Raw genomic sequence first — 21795 nt, 5'->3', positions numbered from 1 at the left:
GAGAGTTTTTGAATCAAAAGCCCCTTTTACAGAGCGTCTGAAGCACTCCGCCACGGATTCTACTCCTCAGTGCTGAAATCAGCATCGTGATCCGCTCACTCAACTGGTGAGGGGTATAGTCGAACCACTTAAACATCTGCCAAACAAACCCAATTCCAATAATTCCCCGAGTGCGTTGCCAATACAGCCACGGAATGGCTTTAACAAGTCCACCTGGGCGACATTGCAGCCAGAGTTCTCTCAATTCCGTAAAGCCATTTGAAAAGAGGCAGCAGAAACAGCACGTCGATGACGAGCACATATCTCTTTTCAAGTAAAATGAATCATAAATTGTCGTCAATCTATATGGCAATTATGGCGTGAGAAAACAAGTCTTTCGTGCTTCCAAAGAAATCATATCGTCATGTCAACAAACTCAACAGAAATCTCCCTTGTCGTCACATATATACGTAAATATCATCACACTACAAAGCCCGAAATGAAGACAATCTGTCCCTTCTCTCGTTCTTGGCTGTTCAGGACTTGCTAAACAGCTTCTTGAATGCACCTTTGATGCCCGATGGCTTCTTATCTTCCTCCCTCATCTGCGCTCTCCGTCGTTCTTCGTGGCGTGCTTTGCGTCGAGAGTCCTCCGTGTCCATCCTGACGTGCTTGACAGGTCGAGGCTCCTGTTCTCTGTCTCTGTCCCTATCTCTCGTCTTACTATTCTCCCTGTTTCTCTCCCGTTCCCTGTCCCTGTCTCGAGTTGGCTCAGGGGCAGGTTCCTCACGAGGGCGGCGCGAGGACCGAGGACGGGGTTCATCGGTAGAAGGGCGAGTGCGTCTATGACGTGTCGAGGGCCGTTTAGGTGAGTCCTCCGGCGGGGCCTCCCTCGTTCGATCCCTGACAGGTTCGGCGATCACAGGCTCCTCACGTGGCGGTGTGGTACTGCCCATGATACCCTCTGAGTTCTTGACGGCAAAGAACTTCTTTTCAGGCACGGGAGCGGGCGTGATGGGTTCCTCTCGAGGACGTTCCCTAGGCTCTTCATATCGAGGTCTCTCGGAATGGCTATGCCGGCGCGAGCGGCGATGTCGTCGATCCGGCTCGGGCTCATGCAACGGCTGAGGCTCTGGTTCTGGTTCTGGTTTTGGTTCTTGTTCACGAACAGGCTCTTTCCCCTTGCTCTCCTTTTCCTCTCGATATCCTGAGGGTTCACGCCTTGTGCTAGCTTCCTCTCGTGCTCGCCGTTCTGCCCTTTCTGCTTTGCGTTTGTCGTGGGCAGCTTGTTCCTCAGGGGTCCGACGTTTGCGGCCAGAGCTTCCAGAACTATTGTCAGCAGAAAAACCACTGTCTCGTCGTGGTGTTCTAGGTGGGGTGCCTGGAGGACCCGATTCGACCGTATCGGATCGATGGCGTCGATAAGGATGAGTACCAGATGATCGTCGTCTGCGCTCTCGGCCCTCATCCTCCTGGGGCGGGGCACGTGAAGCTGGTTCTTCGGCTCTCCGAGATTCACGTGGCCGTGAGTCCTCGTCTCGGCGATAACCTCTGGTTCTTGGCTCTTCGGGACCGCGAGAGCTCCTGGGTCTAGCATCAGCCTCACCACGTGAGTCGCGAGCTTGCGTTTCATCTTCTTCACGATGGCGTCGATATCGAGACTCGCCTTCGCGGTGAGACAGTCGGCGATGGCGGCCCTCGTCTTCCTCTCGAGGCCGATGAGCTCGCCTCTCGTCGTCGCCACGGTACCTGCGCTCCCTATCCTCCTCACCACGGCTTCCGCCGGAGCGATTCGAGTGATGAGAATGTCGGCGCCTACGATGTCTATCTCTGTCTCTATCGCTTCGCGACGAGTCAGATTCTCTGCTCCTATCGTCTGCAAACAAGTCAGCATTAGACTTGTGAAGTTCTTCGATATCATCATCAAAGCTCCTCAAAGAAGGAGAAACAGCTGGAAAATTGTAATCATTGGGCTCTGCATCCATTTGATGCTCCAGGTTAGGAAGTCCTCCGTTTCTGTGGTAAGTGAAAGGCGAAGGGCTGCCGGGAGGACTGAGGGCCTCGGCAGTAGCATATATGACCACGGCGGCGGCCAGCGTGTCCTCAGCACGTCGAATTGAGGTCTTTCGTGTACGCCTTAAGGTACGGGCTCGCTGTAGATCAATCATATCTGCATCTGGAATCACGATGCCAGGACTCGGCGATCTCTGGACTTCAGTCTCAACAGTGGAGCCAGCTGAGGGGGCAGCTCGATATGCAGCATCTCGGAGCCCCTCTTCAATCGTGACTGCAGGATGCCTGAGATCGTGCCTCACATAGCCCGTGGACGACTTGCCTTCGGCCTGAAAAGAACGAGGTCGGGGGGCCTTTTCACTCCGACCTGCCATCGCTGAAGGATCGTCGTGCAACTCCAAGGATCGATGCGCTAGCGGCGGACGAACTGGCACCTTGGCCGGTTCGCTTTCAGCAAGAGGAGGCTGAGACCGCTGAATAGGCTTGGTGTCTACTGGGCGGCTCGCGGCAGGGATGAAGATGGGATCCTTGGTGTAAACTTCTGTCACGGGACGAACCCTAAGCGATCTTCGTGGCCGCTGCTGTTGTGTCAGGAATGTCCGAGGCGGCTCCGCGCGGGACAGACGCGTCGATCGTGAAGTAGAGCTAGACCTCTTTGGACTCTCTGGTATAGTAGCAACTGCTTTGCCTTTATCACGCGAAGGGATATCAACAACCTTGACAGCCATGTGTTCAGGTCGGACGAGTTCGAGAGGCTTCACCTCGGCGGCTTGCACGGGCTTTGGCTCAGAACCTTGAGTGTCATCCGTATCAGGAGTCTTGACTTCGTGCAACATGTGGTCAGACAAGTCTTGATTCGGGCCCTCCGCTGATGGCAAACGTTCGTCTCGAAGGCCAGCGAATATCGTATGGTCATGATTAGGCTCTTCATCTTGACTTCTCTCGCTCAAAGCCCTGAATTCATCTTCAACTCCCCTCCTTGCCCCTGATGAAGTTGCATAACTGAGAGCCGGCCGCCTCTGAGATTCAGTACCGTGCACTGGTCGATCGCCCTCAAGTTTATCATCAGGCCACTCAGGGATTTCAGGAGTGGTGCTTCGAGTCCCGATAGTTCCGGTCTCTTGTGGCGGCATTACTTCAGTATCAGTACCATCCACTCTAGCATTCTTGTCTTGGTTTGTTTCTGCTTCAGGCTGGTGCGGTGCAGAGATTCTGTCGATGCCAATGGGGGAGATTTCTCTAGAGACAGGTAGGTCATCGTCACTCTCATCATCAGTGGCAGCTGTCGCAGTCGCCTGTCGATCTATTTCGTCATCTTTGGAACTGGTGACAGATCTGCTTTCGATTTGAAGTCCATCGTCAGAAGCGGCTGGCAGCTCGACACCGAACACTCTTCCCAAGGATTCGTGCTTATCCTGAAGCCCACGATTTGGGGCTGTAGTAGGAGTCTCTAACATCTTCTCGGAGTCAAGATGGCCGTGGTTTGGCTGTACGGCAGATACAACAGCAGCAGGTATTCCGCCGTGTTTCTGTTCATCACCAGTAGCAAAATGGGAATCGTCTTTGCTGGACGCTATCCGTGGTAAGGGCGGTGGTTCAGTTTTGACTTCGTTTTCTGTCCCTTCTACCTCGGATTCGCTGTCGGCATCAGAGTGTTCAAGCGGTCTATGCGGGAGTGCGGTACTATCGAGCCGCTCCTCATCCACAGACCCAGGTGAAGAGGACCTGGCGAGATTGACAGATGATTTGGCTCCAGATGATGCCTCTCTTTGGGCAGTAATAGCTAGCTCTGGAATGGCGGTCTCAGGTTCCGGGTGCGGAAGACCATGGTGTGGAGAGTTGTGCTGAGCAGAAGAAACCACTCTTTTTTTAATATCTGTAGCCGTCGACAGTGATGAAGTAGAATCAGAAGGGTCCAGCTCCTCAGATTGGTCTGTTGCACGATCTGGACTGGCTTTGGGCTGCTCATCAACGACTGCAAGGTTTAGATCTGTAGGTTCAAGCGGCCCAGATGGTTCATCATCATTAAAAGGCGAGCCACGTCGAGCACCAGTGGTTTGCAACACAGAGCTTGGTTCCAGTTCTGGCGAGTTGGCTTTGTGGACAATATGAGTTTGGTCTACATCAGACTCGTCACCATCATCATTCGTGTCCTCGCCCTCGTCGTCATCACCAAGAGCAAGCGCCTGGGCTCCCACAAGTAGGTCCTCTCTAGGACCATCTTGGGCTCTCAAGCTCGGTGAGTCGTGCTCTGGTTCGGTTTCATTTTCGTCAGAATCAGAGATATCCTCCCTGATGGGATTGGATGAAACCAAGACTGGTGGGATTGGCTGTCTTCCGATAGCAGGCTCATTCAGTTCCCGAACAGATTTACCCGGCAAACTAATACCAGTTGCTGACTGAGGTTCCGATTGACGGCTGGCTTCAGAATCATCATCCTCTGAGTCATCCTCGGAACCAAAGTCCTCAAGATCACTGATCTCTTTGGCAGCGTCTTCCAATTCGATTGATTCCAAGTGCAAGGCAGCAGCCGGTTCATCTGCCCCGAGAGAAACCGGCTCAGCCTGAACTTGTCGATCATGGTGACCCTCTAGGGAGATTACCTGGTCGGTTGATTTGGGTCTGGAAGTAACACTCTGTTGGTCGAGGCTACTGTCTTCATCATCTGAATCTTCGTCTGAAGCTATGGCTTTCTGAGAAATATCAACAGGTTGAGCGTCCGTGGAAGCAGATGGCCGGTCTCCAGGTCCAGACTTGAAACCAATAACTTCATCTGGTGAACTGGCGCGTGCGATAGAATCAGAATCTTCGAGCTCTCCAATGGCTGTTTCCTCCGTCAGGCCACGTTTGCTGGGCTGTGTGGCATCGCCCACGATTATGGCATTTTCTTGAGCTTCGGTGGGCTTGGCTGGCTCTGATGGCTCTAATTCTTGGACGTGACTTGGAGTTGTAAGTTTTTGAATTTGTTCCTCCGGGTTCGAAACATCGCCGCCCACCGATTCAGCCTCTGAAATGTCTGATTCTTCTTCCTCTTGCCCTCCTGGCTCTGCACGCCGCATAGCCGTGTCTTGAGTCAACTCTCGTGACGTTCGCAACACGTTGTCAAAGTCAGTTTCCAGAATTTTGGGCTCATGAGAAGATGGTTCTGGCGTAGGGACTGGTTGTAGCAGCCCCGGTGATGATTTATCGCTTTCTGCTTCGACGAGGCTGGCAGGGTCTGAAGCATCGAGAGGTTCATCGGCGGCGGTGAGTAATGGCACAGGAGTTTCTGAATCCTCATCAGAGATTACCGAAGCTGCCGGGGATGTGCTGCGTGCAACTACGGATGGCAGGTCTGTTTCCATTCTCCTAGATTTCTCATTTTCATCATGAGCGTCCTGGGCTGGCTTTGAGTGTGGTTCGTCGACATGCGTCTCGCTCTCAGTCCCATGCTGCTGAGGCTGGGGCTCGGCAATCGAAATTGGGTCATAGAGGCTGATATTTACAGGTCCTTCAGTAGCAAATCCCTGAACGGCGCCCTGTGATTGGTCTGTAAGGCCCTGTTCGTGTGGAGCATATGGTGCGGAGATTTTAGTGCTGTCATGAGCTTCGGTGGCTGGGGGACTCGTGGCCAGACCGGTATCATCGGTATCGTCCAGGTCAATAGGCGTAGACAGAGGCGTCAGACCTGGTTGAGGCACATGTCCATATCCTGAGATCGACTTCTGTTGGACATCATCTAGAAGTTCGACCTTCGATTCTAGGGGTGCGGAGTTATCTTCCGCTGCTGCATTGCTCCTTTTTTCGCCCGAGCTAGGATCTTGTGGCCCTGGCATCGTGGTTTCTGCAAGAGTTTGGTCATTCTGGTCGCCCAGTGCTACAGCTACCGAGAGCTGGCTCGGGTGGTGAGTGACTATTTCGAGTGCTGTATTTTCCTCGCTGTGTGGAATCCGTTGATGATGCTGGGTATCGTCTGAATCAAACTCCAAAACGCCATTGCCCCCCTCTTCATTCAACTCTGTGAAACCTCCCAAGTGTTGTGCAAAATCAATAGGGGTATCGTGTAATGAACCATGTTCCTCACCTTTTTTAGCCTGTCTCTTGTTACTTGGAATTGGTCCAAGGGTGTCTTTGCTTTCTTCATCTTCCTTAGCCTTGGCCTCTACCTCGTCTGTGTCCTTGACTGGCTGGTGTCCCTTCTTTTCTGCTTCGGCAGGAGGCTCGTCAATAGGCTCATCTGGTGATTTGGCCGTGACGTCTTCGGTTTCTGGAGTCACTTCTTCAGCAGCCCTAGCTTCCCCCTCTGGTGCAAGAGGCTCTTGTGTTTCCGGTTTCATCTCATCCTGAGAGACCTTGGAGTCGTCAGCTGGCTTGCTATCACTTAAAACTGCATCCCCGGTTGCTGCAGGTATTTGTTCTTGGGTCGTTATCGCCTCCGGCGCAGCTGTATCCTCTGGCTTGGGAGGCTCTTCGACAGTTCCACCGTCGGTAATCTGGTTGGTGTCTTCCTGCGCATCTGCGGGTGTTGCCTGTTTGGGGTCGTCTTCAGCTGCGGCTGCGGCTGCGGGATGTTCTTCTGATGTTTTGCCATCTTGGTCAGGCTTTTCTTCAAGGGCTGAGGGGTCTTCAAGTTGCTTGTCCTCGACAGGTGTAGCCTTTTCCTCTGGTTTGCTGTCAGCGGTTTCAGAGCCTTTCTCTGGCTCGTCATGAGCTGCCAGGGCCTCCTCGGCCCGTTGATCTTCAGATACTGCTTTCTCTTCGGCCGGCTTGATCTCACCCTCCACCCCCGCTTCCGCCTCTGCCTTACTCTCCCGGGAAGAAGATTCTGTAACTGGCTCGGCTTCTCGAGATTCAACAACAGCAGTAGACTCCTCCGCTGGCATCTCCTTAGCGGACTCTTCCTTGGGCTCGTCACCAATAGATACTTCTGCGGCCAACTTGGTATCGGAGGGGTCAGCTTTTTCTTCTGACTTTTGGTCTAAAGTTTCATTGCCGACTGCTTCCGCCGCTTCCACTGGTTTGTCGTCAGTAGTAAGGGTATCTACAGCTGACACCTCTCCAGCATGATTGGTTTCCTCCTTGGTTCCGTCTTCAGCCTCCGGGGCGCTTACTCCTGGTTCCTCTTCAGAGTTTTGAGTAACTGCATCCATCGCTGGTTCCACAGGCTTATCGTCGGGTGCCTCATTCGGTAGATCGGCCGCAGTATCTGAGGAGTTGTCCTTGTCATTGTGACCAACAGCAGCTTCAGTTGCCTCCTCAGGATGTTCTCCCTCAATTATTGCGTTGTTCTCCACTCTGACCGACTCAAGCGCCTCATGCCCTGTTTCTGTTTCCGCTTCCTTCTTGTCAGAAGCTTCAGAGGCCCCCTCTGTTCCGTGGCCGTTTGCAAGTGTTCCTACACCTGGTGTTTCTTCAGGGGTCCTGTCTTCTCCTTCTTCTAGTTGATTTGGCACATTCTCATCTGTTGTTCCTGTCTTACCAGCTGCAATTGTGCCCTCCTTGGGATCGTTCTCGGAGACATTGGTATCATCAGCTGCATGTTGTGAAGGTTGTGACGCATCCTGTTCTTTGTCGTTCGAAGCAGATTCATCTTGGTCTGAGTTGCCGACGGAGGGCGTTGATTCATTCTCTACCTTCTCGTTTGTACCTGATATCTCTTCAACCGGATTGGTCCTCTCTTCAGGAACCGGGTTTTCAGATGCTAATGGCTCTTCCTTGGAGATCGAGGTGTTTTCGACTGATGCCGTGTCGTCTTCTGCTGGGATTGCTTGTATTCGAGTCTCGTTGTCGTTTTCGTTGGGTACACTTTCGCTGATGCCCTCCGCCTCTTTAGTAGCTTCAGTACCACTTGTGGATATCTCTTGTGTGACTTCGTCGACATCTTCCTTTGGAGTAATCTCTGCCTCAAGGCTCCGGGTTTCGCCGTCCTCAATGTTGACTTCAGCCTTCGCCTCAACAAAATCGCATATGCTAGGAGCGCTAGAACCCTTGTGATGTTCCTCGGGATCTCCCTTGGCGTCAGTGTCGTTGGGCGTCTCTAATTCGGGCTCTCTATCTGAAGCAGGCTCAGAAGTATTTCCCTCTTGGGGATTCAGCTCTTCTGACTTTTCTCCTAGAGTTTCTGCATTGACCTCAGGCACTTCAATCGTTTCATCCGCTGTCTTTGGCGCTTTCTCAGCGACTACATCGGACGACTCCTTTTCAGTATCATCTGTTGGTTTCTCTGCTGGCAGTGGTTCAGTGGCATCACCAGTGGGAGTGTCCGGTTCATCGGCTTCCTTGGTAGAGGTGTCTTGAACAAGAGATTCATCCTCCGGCTCTGTGGCTAAAGGTTCAATAACTTCTCCTTCAGTCACCACTGGCTTATCCATTTCGACTGGCGCTGGCTCTTGCACAACGGGTTCGGCAATCAAGTCACTTTTCGTATCCATGCCATCCTCAGGTGGCTGCGTTGTCACTTCGGAAAGATTAGCACTGCTGTCTGCTTCCTTAGACGCAGCTTCAGGCTCGCGCTTTTCCGCCGACCTGTCGCCCTTTGCCTCCGTAACTGCATCTTCAAGCTCAACGTCCTTTACTACAGCATTCGTATCAGGACTGACAGTTGATGCGGGTTCTGCAGCCTCTTCTGGATCTTCTGGATCTTCTGGATCTTCTGGATCTTCTGGATCTTCTGTAGTAGCATCAGGTTGTTCGTGCCCTTCTTCCCGTGGCTTCGATGACTCTTCCTGGATCTCCCCAATCTCGCCAGCCTTGGACTCAGCTGGATCCAATTGCCTATCCGGAATATCATCACTGGAGCTTCCGTTTTCTGGTGTCACTTCAGCTTGGCCCGTCGTGAGATCAACAGCAACTGGCTCACCGCTCTCAGGTTTGTCAGAGTTTTCGTCTTGAGAAGCTTCGGCTGGCGTGGTTTCGGCAATAGGCACAGTTTCAGGCTTCGATTCATCATCAATCGAGCTGTTTTCGGTCGGTTTACTATTCTTGCTCTCTGTGTCTGAGGCGTCGAGTTCCCTATTGCTGGGATCGTCTGTAGGTGCGTCTTTTGTGGGCTCAGCATCAAGTTCGGCTTTTTGCGGATTCTCCTTTGTAGAGGCATCTTCAGCTTCAGGCAAGATCATGGAGCCGTTTTCTACATCAGTTCCAGCTTTCTCGGTCGTATCAATAGCCTCCTCACCCTTTCCTGTAGGTTCTGTTGTGGTTTCCGGGATAGCGCCACTTGTGGTTGCAACGACAGTTGCCTCAGCCTCATTGGCCGTTTCCTCTCTAGAATCCGCCGGCTTCACAATCTCGGTTTCACCACTGCCTTCTGCCTCGATAGTTTCATGATTTGCCTCTTGATCATCGGCAGTTATAAGCTCAAGTGAGTCTTCTGGAGAGGCTGTGGGTTCAGTCTCGGTCTCATGAGGAATTTCATGAGGTTCAATGGGGGATTCAACTTCAGCTTTGCTGACAGTTTCGGGCTCAGTAACACTGTCGAACCCAGGCTCTGTAGACGGCTCAGGCTTTACATCCTCCTCAGTCGCAGGCTCATTCGAAGATCCGACCCCTGCTTCAACGGAATCAGCTTTGGCGGCAGCAGACTCAACCGCAGGCTCTGGCTCCGGCTCCGGCTCCGGCTGAGGTGTTGCGACGCCACTTTTCCCGCCTTTCTTCTTCTTTTTCTTCTTGTTCTTCTTCGCGGCCGTGGCAGTTGTGTCTTCAGCAGCTGTTGCATCTTCTGTCGGCTTTGTTGCCTTAGAGGCCTCTTCTTTGGATATTTCCTCCTTGGACGGTTCATCCTGAGTGATTTCTGCTTCTAGCCCAAGTACTTCAGATGGCTTGGCATCAGTCACTTGGTTGTCTTCACGAGGCTTGTCTTCTGTTACTGAAGTTTCTTTGTCATTCGGCGAGGCAACTTCCGTCTCAGGAGACGAGTCATTTTCGCCAGAGGACTTCTCCGTATCAACAGGAACCACTGGAACTTCCGTTTCAACAGGCTTATCATCGACATCAATAGCTGTTGTTATATCGGTGCCTTCCTTGTCGCCAGGTACTGTTTCATCTGACTTGACAGGCTCCTCGTTATCTCCAGCGTTCTCCGGCGATAGTGTTTCCTCGGGAATAGACTCGTCCTTCTCACCCGTAACGGCCTCGCTCGCCATTTGGGCTACTGGATCTCCCACTGGTGTTTCTTTCGCTGCAGCATCGACTCCTGCTTCTACAGGGTTTGTGTCTCTTGGTTTCAAATCGTCTTCTGATTCGGCGGTCGGTTTGGTTGCAGCAACTGCAGCTTCATCTCCAGCAGAAGCATCGGATTCCAAAGCTGCTGCGGAAGTGGTATCTTCATTCCCCTCTGTGGCGTTGTGTTCACTAGAATCGTTCATTGTCCCAGAAGTCTCAGCTGCTTCTACAGTCTTACTACCTTCGTCAACGCTGGCAGCTTCACGGGCAGCCTCTTCCGTAGGCAGCGCAGGAGTAGGATCTGGATCTGGTCCCTCCTCTTCGGCTGAAGCTTCCCCTGTCCGATCTAGCTCAGAATCTGAGGGCGGAAGCGGAAGCGAAGATGATGTCTCGTTCGCAGGCTGGGGCTCAACCTCGGGTTGCAAGGCTTGGTTCTCTGGTGGAATTTCGCTGGCTTCAGGCTTTGAGTCTCCTTCAGTTGTTGATTCTTTAGCAGGTGCCAGATCTTCAGAAGAGGAGGGTGTGTCTTCTGCAGGTCCATGTTCTATTTCGGATTCCGCAACTTTTTCTCCTGTCCGGCTCTCATCGGTGTGCTTTGAGTTCTGCTCAAGGTTCGCTTCTTCTGCTTGGGTCTCTTCCGTGAGCTTTGGTTCTTCGTCTGAACCTCCGACTACAGGATTTACTTCTTCCTCTGCAGACTTGACTTCTTCCGCAACCTTCACCTCTTCTGTTGAGGTGTCCTCTTTAGGTTTTAGATCTTCCACAGGAGCTTCTTCTGCAGACTTGGCTTCTTCTGTTGAGATTTCCTCTGTTGGTTCTGAATCTTCCACTGAAGGGTTATCCGTAGGCTTTACTTCCTCTGTTGAGGAAGCTTCTTCTGTAGACTTGACTTCTTCTGTTAAGATCTCCTGTGTTGATTTTGGATCTTCCACCGAAGCTTCATCCGGAGGTTTTACACCCTCCGTGGGGGAAGCCTCTTCTGCAGACTTCGCTTCTGCTGTCGAGGTTTCTTCTATTGGCGTTGGCTCACTGACTTGTGTTTCTTCTGTAGGGTTCGAATCCTCCGCTGGAGCTTCATCTTTAGGCTTAACTTCTTCTGTTGATGAAACCTCTTCTGCGGTCTTCGCATCCTCAGAAGACTCAGGCTCCTCTCCGGACTTCGCTCCTTGAACCAGTGCTACCTCTTCGAGGGAGGAGGGAGTCTCATCAGCAAGTTTAGAATCAACTCCAAGTTCAGCGTCGTTGTTCTTCTCGGCCGGATCAGCTGTGCTGCTTTTCTTCCCTTGTTCATCCTCTGTGGCTTTTGGTGAGTCAGGCGTATCGTCCTTGGAATTGTTCGCGTCTTTCGATGAATGTGAGTGCCTGGACTTGTGATGATGAGATTTTTCGGCTTTTGTAGCTGCCTTCTTCTTCTCCTCTCTCTCTTTCTCTTTCTTTTCCTTCTCTTTCTTCTTCTTCTTCTGACTTTTATTCAGAGGCTTTATTTCGGCGGCAGCTGCAAGCTTGTCATCACCATCGCCATCCTTCTCCGACGTCCCGGATGTTTCTGGCTCAACTGAAGTTTGGTCCTTAGCTGGAGACTCTTCACCGGTAGGAGCCTCCTCTGTGGAAGGCGTTTCCTCAGTCGCCAGAAAATCTTCCTTGGGGAGTTCCGTTACAGACGAGTCTTCTGTAGCCTTCTCTGCTAGTGCGGGCTCTTCAGAAGCTTCCTCTGGAGCATGTGCATCTTCTTTGACTGATACTTCGCCTGCAGTTGGAGCATCATCCTCTGGTGTATCAATCGCAGGGTCTTTTGGCTCGGGGGTATCAACTGCGGACTTCTCACTCGAAATGCTTTCTTCGCCTGCCGGTTCATCATTTGCCGTATCGTCTGAGGGGCCTTCTGGTTGGGGCACCTCTCCCTCTTCCTTGATTGCGCCTTCTTGGGCTGGAGCTTCCTCTTTGATGGGTGTCTCTTCAGCCTCAGCAGCTGATATTTCGGTCGAAGGAGGGTCCTCCCTTTGGAATGCCTCCTCAGGGGATGTTTGTACCTTGGGTGTCTCCTTGCCGTCAGTGTCCTTGGGTGCCTCCTCCTTCTCCTCGTTCTTCTTCGACGCCACATCTTCTGATGTTGTCTCTGTCTCGGCAACCTCTTGTCCTACAGCTGGTGAGTCTTCGTTATTGGCCGTGTCCTGTGTTCCAGTCAATTCAGGTCCTTCAGTCTCCTCCTTTGCTTCCTCCTCTACCTTCCCCGCCTCCTTGCTCTCCTCGACAGTTGGAGGTGGGGGAACTGGCACAGGAGGAGGAACTGGAAGATACTTGGACTCCTTTTCCTTCTTCTTGCTCTTCTTGCTCTTCTTCTTGCCGGACGTTGTGGCTGCTGGGGATTCATCATCTGCTGGAGCTGCTGGAGGGTCTGGTGCTGGAGGTGGCACAAAGGCAGCTTCTGCAGTTGCAACGGCCTTCTCTTTTTGCTTTTTCAACTTCTTCTTGTCTTTCTTTGAAAGTGGCTGTGATGGTGTAGATGCTGGAGGCACTCTCATTAGTGTTTGTTGTGTGTATCCGCCTGTAGGTGGTTTAGTACAGAAGGGTCAAGGAAAGAAGACGATTGGCAATAAGCCCAACTCACCTTCATATTCATCCTTTCCAGGATCATCCTCCGCATCTGAAAATTCGGGTCTGGAGTATTGGACATTTGAGAAATCGGAGAACTGTACATGCCCCCAATCAATTTGTGTCCTACTACCAGGGTAATAGTTGTAGCCGTAGCCGTAACTCATACTTTCTCTACCTTGTCCGCATCTGACATTACGAAAAGATCTCAATGACAAAAATCCGGGGAGCAACTCTATTATCTTGCTTCTTGCAGCACGCCAGTCAGGCGATCGGGTAGCTACAGTAATGCCACCAAGTATTAGATCTCTCGAGGCCCTGAAGTTGTTAAGCCTCCTACCTACCTAGGAAGTATGGGTCGGGGGGGGTATCATGCGGCGCACTGCAGGGCGCGACAGCTCAGCAACAGAAAAACAATTATGGCAGATACGTCTATTGGACGGCGCCAGAAAACAGAAGGGTTGTGAGCTCAGTAACTTTGATTTGCGAAATGCAAGCCTCGGATCATAACGGGCGAACGGGTGGGAGGTCCGGAGAGGTCATTCACGAGAGGTATTCTTGAGGCGAACGATGGATGGGTCCATTTCTCTCAAGGCAGGACTGCTGGAGAAAAAAGCATGCAGGCCTGAAAAAACCCAGTCTGATTGCCCAGTCCCCTGCTTGCGATGGGCCACAGGCGCCCAAACCCCAAGGATTACAGCGACTGCTGCATCGTGCCCATGCGCAATTGGCCCATGCAGAGCCAGCGCTGGCTGGCGCCACGTCGCTGGGGCGGTTGGGCAAGGTAAGGTACCTAGGTTGGGTTCCATGGATGTGAATATCGGTACAGTCAGGCGGGCCTAACGGGGCGGGCCATCAGAGGACTCGACGAGGTTGAACAGAACAATGATGCATTGATTTGACCTACTTGGCCAAGTGTAGATGAGGCCTATCGCGGCCCAATAATAAGGTACTGTACCCAGGCTCGGATAGCAGAATCAGTACGGACCTGCATGGACGGGCCGCTGCCAGCATGACAATGGAGCACCCTTGAGCCAAGCGGCACGAGTGACAGACAATCATGATGCGATGCGATGCGTGCCAGGCAGGCAGGCAAGATAGCAATTGGGCAATAACTAGCAGACCAGCTTTGTGCAACACTGGTCAACCTGCCCTGCCTGGTAACATGGCGGATATCAGAGCCTTCAGAGCCCGTTGTCGTCCACCGTCAGCTGCAAAGTCGTCTGGACCGGCTTCAATATCGAAGGTTGTCCGGACCCGCCATCCCCACGCCAAAGGCCGCTCCTAGCAGGCGGATCCCGGTATGGGCCTCCTCCCCATGGAGGACAACATCTCAAAACCTTGAATGGCTCGGCAGGTCGATCGATGGTGGATGGCTGCAACTGAGCGGTTTAGTTGCTTCAGATGTGCAACGTGGCTCGCGTCTGAAGCTTCTTCTGGCAGACCCATTATGCATCTCGATATCGGAAGCCCTCGGGCCTCAGATGTAGGCCATTCCCCCTCGGTGGGGGGGCAATTCATGTCAATCATTGTCAATACTCAGCATTTCCAGAAACGACCTGGCTACAACGCATATCTCTCGATGAGATGGCGCCCAACCCATCTCACACCTCCTTCTGACTGGCTCCTCGGCGTCAGGCTGCTCGAGCCTGATAACATCATGACATCCACCCCCTCCGCCATTATGCCGTTGTTGACCGTTGAGCAACGTTGCCGTCGACGTTGTGGGCGTCGCGTGAGCTGAACTTGAGGTGTAGAGACAGTAACATTATCAATTTGTCCACGCCCATTGCCTGTGTCTCAAATAGAGAGGTCCACTTCACAACACGGAACTCTTGTTCTTGCGTCCCGTATTGATCAATCAACACATGCACTTCTGAATTTGTTTACGCCTCCACAACTTCCATCACAAGTAGCCAGCCAGCCAGTTTTGCTTTGTAACACAAACAAGATCCGTTCCTGGCGGTAGCGTCATGGGCGTTATGGAAATAGGGAGAGCGGTGAGTAAGGCTGGCGTAAATGGAGAGGCTGGATCGTGAAAACTCTTAGCTGCTAGGCCACCAAGGATTAACAATAAGTAACAATTGGGGAGAAATATGGGCGGCTAACATGTGAACGAGGCTGGGTCCCTTTCACGGCAGAACTTCACCATCTTAGTTTTTGATTAGTATTTACATATATTTCACGAGAACCAAGACCTATACTTGCTCTACTCGATCTCCATGGTACCTAATTACTGCTTCTTTAAAACCTACGTGAGTGTCTTGGTAGCGAGATGTGACACTCACTGCCTGAACAGGCCAAACTCGCCTTGCGAGACACGTTTTTTTGTGGGAGAAATCATCACAGTATTGCACCATTGTGCATGATGGCACAGGTATAAACGACTGTGGAAGGAACGCCAGGTGAACAACAATTTGATGGCAGCCTTTTTCTTTTATTGGTGTCTCCATCCTGCAAAAGACAGACATAGAGTAGCTAGCTTTTTCCACCTAATTGCATTCTCAATATCCTGCAGTCCATCTTAACTCTGTCGCATTTCGAAAAGGTCAGAAACCGCTGGCCGGCGACAGCTATAGACCGCTCTAACGCACCTCCCGCTGAATCAAATCATTGTATTGTGGCAATTGTAGCCTCAAAATCTCATGCGATCGTAGGCCATCCCATTCTGGTTCATGCCGCCATAGGCCATACCGTTAAAGCGTGGTCCGTTATTCCCGAAACCATTATGGAATCCACGATGAACTCCGTACGCGGGCAAGTTCTAGGCACCCTCGGTAGCCTTAGGCTCAGTCGCACTGGGGGCATACGAAGCTTGAGCTCTGTTCTTCTTGATGACTTCCTTCACTCGTTCCTCTGCCTCATCCCAATCCTCGGTATCAAGCTTGACCAAGTCAATACCATACTGCTCGGCAATCTTGCTCAAGGCATCGAAACTTTTCTTATCGTAAACGAAGCTGATGCTGACCCCGACACGGCCAAATCGACCGGTTCGGCCGATACGGTGCAGATAGGTCTCGGCATCTGGTTCAGTGTCGCCTCTTCCCTTCATGGGGATGTCATAGTTGATAACCATGGACACACTGGAAACATCGATACCACGAGCCAAAACGTTGGTGGTAATGAGAACCTTGTTCTCGCCTTGGCGGAATTTGGACAAAAGATCATCTCGCTCGAATCCATCAAAAGCGGCATGGAGCGCGGAGACCTTGTGACCATCTGCTACCATTCGCCTCTGAATCTCGTTGGCGCTTTCTCGTGTCTGTAGAGAGTTAGAGCAGAGATCATACGATAACCAGAACTACTTACCTTGACGAAGATGACTGACTGGCCGATGGTCATCAATCCATAAAGCTTGCAGAGAATATCGTACTTCGTATTATCATCTGGGCAGTCGATGAACATTTGAGAGATGCCCTTGACTGTGAGCTCACTACGCTGCAGCTTAAGACTATGGGCGTTAGGCGCAAACTTGCTGGCATACTTCATGACATTCTCGGGGAAGGTGGCCGAAAAAAGAAGGACCTGGATGTCCTTGGGGAGCATGCTATCAAGTTTCAGCGTTTCGTCGGTAAACTCCAACTCCGTGAGAACTTACTTCTTGACCCGAAGGCACTGGTCCCCGAGTCCTTGCTGATCCAGCATGTTGTCGGCCTCATCAAGGACAAGAACGCGGAGCTGAGAGACATCCAACTGTCTGCGTCGAATGATGTCCATCACTGTACCTGGAGTGCCGACAATGACACTAGCCCTGACGGGTTCTCCACGAGGGAGTGCGCCAGGGATCGCAGCAGCAACCTTCTTATTCTCGATAAAGCGTCCGATGGCGTTGATAACTCCTTCAATTTGTCGCGCCAGTTCTCGGCTAGGTGCAAGAGCAAGAGCTTGGGGCTGGTCAGGTTTGCTGAAGTCAACTCGCGACAATATCGCGGTCACAAAGGCAGCGGTTTTGCCAGTGCCAGACTGGGACTGCGCCAACATGTTTCGCGGCGGATCGCTGAGCATCAGCGGAAGTGATCTGCCTTGTACCTTGGAGGGCTTCAGAAAGTTAAGGCTGAGGAGACCCTTCAGAATATCCTCGCGGCTGAAATAGAAATGTCAGTAACGCTTCTTCTAGAATGAGATGACCACCACCTACAGGCCAAGATCCTGCCAGGTGGTGGCAGAGTGGAAGGGGGTGGCTTCATTGTTCTGTAGCTCGCTCAGGGAGACCTCGACATCCCATTCAGGCTCATGGAGACCAGAGCCACCGAGGTCCTCGATGTTGCCGTCGGCTTGGCCAAGTTCGCCAGTAGAGGCGGGAGCACTTTCGGCTGGAGGATCCGCGGCAGCCTCATCAGGCTTTGTAATTCGGCTCGCAAGATCAGCCATGGCGAGTGTAGTGTTATGCTGTAAAAATACGTTTCGGCGATCGCAAGGTGCAAGGAGAGAGTCGATACGGTGGGGGAGGTGGTGGTAAAGATCTCGAGGCCCTAGAGCAGGCACTAGAAAACAAACTGCCCGGCAAGATCACGACGTTCCTTTAATCTGCACGAGCCGGCGCCGAGTAGGCTTTGAAAAGAGATGTAGAAACTGAGGAAGGCTTGAGGTATGGGTTAGCCTAAGTCGAGAGAAATACTCAGGCAGGTGGATACTTAGGTAGGTAGGTAGGTATGAACAAAAGCTCATGCAAGTTGCCGTGAGGTAATGAGAGGTGAATGGACCGGGAAGCTTCCTTCTCCAAAGTTTTGGCGGGGTCCAAGTTACTAAGGTATTGGAGGGGTACATGCCCCTGGAGAGCAGGGCAGGCGAGGCCCTAGGAAGGTACCTAAGTACCTACCTACCGATTGGGTGGGGGCCCACTCAAGTTTCAATCCATCAATGCTCGCCTTAGTAGGTACCTATAACGTGGGCGACTACCGCTAATTACCCGGCGCATTTGCTCTCACATCAGACTCATACAGTTGTGTATAAAACAAGATAACTTCGGCATAAAGCTCAAGACTCAACTTACGCAACCATCCCTTGAACTAGGAAATATCAAGACTCGTCTCTTCAAGCTTTCATAGCTCCATACATCATACAATAGTCCTGAATAACAACAATGGCAGCTCCGCCGCCGCCGCCGCCTCAAGGAGGGCTATCTCTCTATGAGAACCTACTGGATCCCAATGATACGCCTTCAACCTCAGCGACAATATCTTCAGCCCCTGTTCTGTACAGCCAAACAGAAGACACATCTGCAGAAATTTCCGTCAAGAAGCCCATTGATCCCGCCCTTCGCTTTCAACCTATACGTCGTCCACAGGTGAAGCAAGCCAAGCCAAAGCCGGCATTCCCCAAGCCGGCTGTTTCTAAGCAGGCTTTGAATCCTGCTCCTCCCGTTCCTGTGCAACCGAAGACTACGCTTGCAGACTGGGCCGCCACTGAGGAAGATGAGTGGATGTATGGTATGGGCGAAAAGCGTCAGCGTGGCGGCCGCAAGAAGAAGAAAAAGAGACAACAAGAGGAATTTGAGACAAACTGGGACGATATTTATGACCCTACGCGGCCAACTAATGTTGAAGAATACCTGCATAGTGATGAGAAAGTCCAAGAGGTCAGAGATTGGAAAGCCTTGCTTTATAGTCACCGACATAGACGCGATGAAAGCGACCTCTCAGATGAGGACGAGGACGAACAAACCCGGCATGTTCCTTCAAGTGAGTTCACTGCAAACCACCTCTCAGTTAAATTCTTACCTTTGTCAGATCAGTTCGCTCCACCTTCGTCATATGCTTTCGTACCACCACGGCTTCAATCACCCCCAGGACCACCTCCAGGCGATGTTAGTGTAGCTATATCTCAAGAGGACGCTCCTCCTCCCCCTGCTGCACAAGCATCACCCTCTCAGCCTTCCAATTCAGCCACCATATCACGCGCTCCGGTAAGATATTCAAAGCCACATGACGACGAAGACGCAGCAGGGGATAATGTCGAAGACGATGCGTATTCTCCGCCCCCAACTCTTGAATCCAGTCTTCCGGATCAACCTGGTGACGATTCTCAGGGTCGGTCAAGCCGTCCAGGCCAGTCTGGTTTTGCCCATCGATTGATGAGCAAATATGGATGGACAAAAGGCAGTGGACTTGGTGCTGATGAGTCAGGAATTGTCAACCCTTTGCGTGTTCAAGTCGAGAAGCGGCGGAAGAAAGCCGACGCAGATGGCGGAGGATGGGCCGAGCCAGGTGGCAAGGGTAAGATCATTGGTGGGAAGCGCAAAGAGGAAAATGCAGGCAAGTTCGGTACTATGAGTGATGTCATAGTACTACGCAATATGCTTGAAAATATGCCGAATCTCGAGGAGGAGATTGCAGGAGGTTTGGGACAAGAGATCGGAGAAGAGTGTGGAGAAAAGGTTTGTGAGAGTTATGTCCTTTTCCAGGAATGGTATAATTAACAAAGATACAGTACGGCCGCGTCGAGAGACTATATATTGACCAGGAAAGTCGCAAAGTGTTTATCAAGTTCACAAATCAAGTTTCAGCCCTTCGGGTGAATATCCTGTTTCCTCTTTCACAACCGCAAGCAGCTGACAACCCATACAGGCAGTCAATGAACTAGATGGCCGCGTATTCAATGGCAATACAATAGTCCCCGAATTCTTCGACACAGAAAAGTTTGAGCAGGGGAAGTATCACTAAAATGAGTGCTTCTTACGACAGGTCAAGGCTAGGCAGCGGGACAGAAGCAAAAATAAAGGGGTAGAAACAAGCCTTATACTCAAATATTATCAATATGGAGACGTATACATTACAGATTTGGAGGAAGAGTCGTTTTTACCCAACCAAAGTCGTTCTTTGGCATGAAACAAGTAATATTCCAGTCAATATGCTTGTATAGCCTCCCCCTCTCAAGCGTTCGTGCTTGTGTCATATTCCTTGGGAGGGACAAAGTCAGAAGACAGATAAATGAAGAGCTTATTTCAACCATGATTGAACCAAGGAACCTGGTAGGACCTAAATGTAAAGAATAGATGACAATCAGGTGGATGGAGAAGAGTTTATATTCATAATAGACCTGCAACGAGGCAATCCTTGATAGAAGTGGCAGACTGAAAAGATTCCTGATGACTCAATAATCAGAACGAAAAAGAAGCGCTTATCACGAGCTAAACATCTTTATGAGTTAGGAGAAATGCCAATTTTCAGGGCTCGGCGAACATGATCGCAAGAATAAAGTCCAAATACAATCGATTATTAAGCTCTAACAGGTTATCCTTTACACGCAGTTACCCCACCCCATGAAAAGCATTTTGTGCCCCTTGATGACCAAGCACAATATGTCGTAGAGAAAAGTCAGGAAACATGATGACGACGATAATGACGCCTCTAAGAGAAAATCCAGCAATCTTCATCTCCGTGCTTAAAACAGCTGGGCAACGGCAGCAACACCTGCAAGAGCAAGAACAGCCATGTTGACGCTGACAATGCCGGCAGCATCCTCCTTGTCGTCACTGTTGCTGCTATCGGATGAGCCGTCGCTCTCCTCACCACCGTCCTTACCCTCGTTGGCCTCCTTGTTGTTGGATGTACACTTCTCCTCACCATCGATCTTGTTGTCCTTCTTCAGGTTGTCAAAGTAATCACAGAACTCCTTGATATCGGTGGTCGAGGAAACAACGACGCTGCCACTAACTTGATCAAGCTTGGGAAGTTCCACCCTAGAAACCACTCGTTAGACTTGGTAATGCTATATGCTAGGGGGATTCTACTCACTTCTCGAAGCTGCCTCGGAGGGCAACACCACCAGTTACCTTCTCGAGCTTGGGGAAACCATCAATAGCATCAAGCTTGGTATTGTTCTGGATGGTGAAACCGCCGCCAATCTCCTCAAGAACGGGGAAGGAAACGTTGGTGAGCTTTTTCATGTCGATAAGGGACAGAGTCTCTGTGATTGTGGTCAGGTTGGGGGCGGAGAAAGTCTGAAGCTCGGGGTTGGCGTTCAATTTCAAGCTCTTGGTCACCTCCTGAAGAGCAGGAACCTTGAAGGACTTGGCGCTAGAAATCTGGATCTCGGCAGCAGTCTCGAGCTTGTTCATCGTAATTTCCATAACGTCGTTGCCATTGTCGAAGATCAGGAGCTGGGTAGTAACGTTAACAAGGTCGGAGTTGAAAGCGTTCATCTTTCGGTTGTTGTCGATCTGGAAACTCTCGACACTGGCGACGCTGAGACCGCTAAGATCACTGATGAAAGTGTCGGTAATTCGAATGCTCTTGATCTTAGTAACGCCTTCGGTACCGAAGTTCAGCTCGCCGAGCCGGGGAAGCTTGATGAAGCTAAGCTCTCCCAGGCTCTCAAGTGAGGAGAAGTCGAGGTTGTTGAGAGCCTCGAGGTTGTTGAGCTCGAATGTTCCAGTGATAGAATTAATAGAGGTACTGGAGAGAGAGATAAGGTCTCCAGCGTTCTTGGCCTGGAAGTTGCCTTTGATCTGCTTGGGGCCGTTGATGACAACGGCGCCAGAAACAGACTTGTCAATGATGACATCGGCATCAACAACATCGCAGCTGATGACTTGTGTAGGTTCGGTGATCTTGATGTCTTTGGTGCAAGTGGCAGCTAGACAAGGTTACTGTTAAAAGGATATCCGAGAGGTTGTATCTGATTTCACCCACCAGAAACGGCAGAGACACCGAGGGCCGCAATGGCTGAGAGGACCTTGACGGAATGCATTATGACCTGGATAAACAAGCAATTAGATAACGTTGATTATACACGATTGCGGGACGGAGGGCTGTGGATTGGTCTGTCGCGGTGGTCCCTATCAATGTCGTTCCAAAGTAGAGCCGCCTCGAAAGAAACGATGTTGATGATGAGTGGTGTGAAGCGAGCGACTGCAATACGACATCGTGGAGATAGCGGTGCTTGATAGCAAGGTGCCTTTTGGCAGGAAAGGGGATGTCCAATGGCAACCAACCTAGAAGGAATATGCGAAGGGGGAGGAGAGGAGATGCGTCAAGTCTAATCGTAGGCAAGAAATGACCAAATCGCAAAAGTGAATAGAGGAAGAGCGTACAGGAAGATTATTTGAGGCAGGTGAAGGAAGAAAGAAAA

The 21795-nt window shown here is 51.3% G+C and overlaps 4 protein-coding genes across 4 annotated transcripts; 1 reads left to right on the top strand and 3 right to left on the bottom strand.

Annotated features, from left to right (window-relative positions):
* Nucleotides 1-515: 515 nt before the first annotated feature.
* Nucleotides 516-12919, bottom strand: FMAN_07541 (uncharacterized protein; the record flags this gene model as incomplete). The annotated part of the gene is made up of 3 exons (XM_041831178.1): nucleotides 516-12676; nucleotides 12740-12821; nucleotides 12893-12919. 3 exons carry the CDS (start codon nucleotides 12917-12919, stop codon nucleotides 516-518), a joined length of 12270 nt encoding a protein of 4089 aa, XP_041681767.1.
* Nucleotides 12920-15487: 2568 nt separating this feature from the next.
* FMAN_07540 (putative RNA helicase DBP5) lies at nucleotides 15488-17094 on the bottom strand (the record flags this gene model as incomplete). Its single annotated transcript, XM_041831177.1, has 4 exons — nucleotides 15488-15985; nucleotides 16033-16270; nucleotides 16322-16807; nucleotides 16862-17094. The coding sequence occupies 4 exons, from the start codon at nucleotides 17092-17094 to the stop codon at nucleotides 15488-15490; spliced, it is 1455 nt and encodes a 484-aa protein (XP_041681766.1).
* Nucleotides 17095-17806: 712 nt separating this feature from the next.
* FMAN_07539 (related to DNA-damage repair protein DRT111 precursor) lies at nucleotides 17807-19385 on the top strand (the record flags this gene model as incomplete). Its single annotated transcript, XM_041831176.1, has 4 exons — nucleotides 17807-18404; nucleotides 18453-19099; nucleotides 19153-19236; nucleotides 19290-19385. 4 exons carry the CDS (start codon nucleotides 17807-17809, stop codon nucleotides 19383-19385), a joined length of 1425 nt encoding a protein of 474 aa, XP_041681765.1.
* A 721-nt stretch (nucleotides 19386-20106) lies between these two features.
* FMAN_07538 (uncharacterized protein) lies at nucleotides 20107-21414 on the bottom strand (the record flags this gene model as incomplete). Its single annotated transcript, XM_041831173.1, has 3 exons — nucleotides 20107-20404; nucleotides 20460-21300; nucleotides 21357-21414. 3 exons carry the CDS (start codon nucleotides 21412-21414, stop codon nucleotides 20107-20109), a joined length of 1197 nt encoding a protein of 398 aa, XP_041681764.1.
* Nucleotides 21415-21795: the final 381 nt, after the last annotated feature.

Source organism: Fusarium mangiferae (genome assembly GCF_900044065.1).
Source record: "Fusarium mangiferae strain MRC7560 genome assembly, contig: FMAN_scaffold005, whole genome shotgun sequence".
Classification (NCBI taxonomy): Eukaryota; Fungi; Ascomycota; class Sordariomycetes; order Hypocreales; family Nectriaceae; genus Fusarium; species Fusarium mangiferae.
Note: the sequence above shows the minus strand (reverse complement) of the source record. Positions and strands in the feature narration are given on the sequence as shown.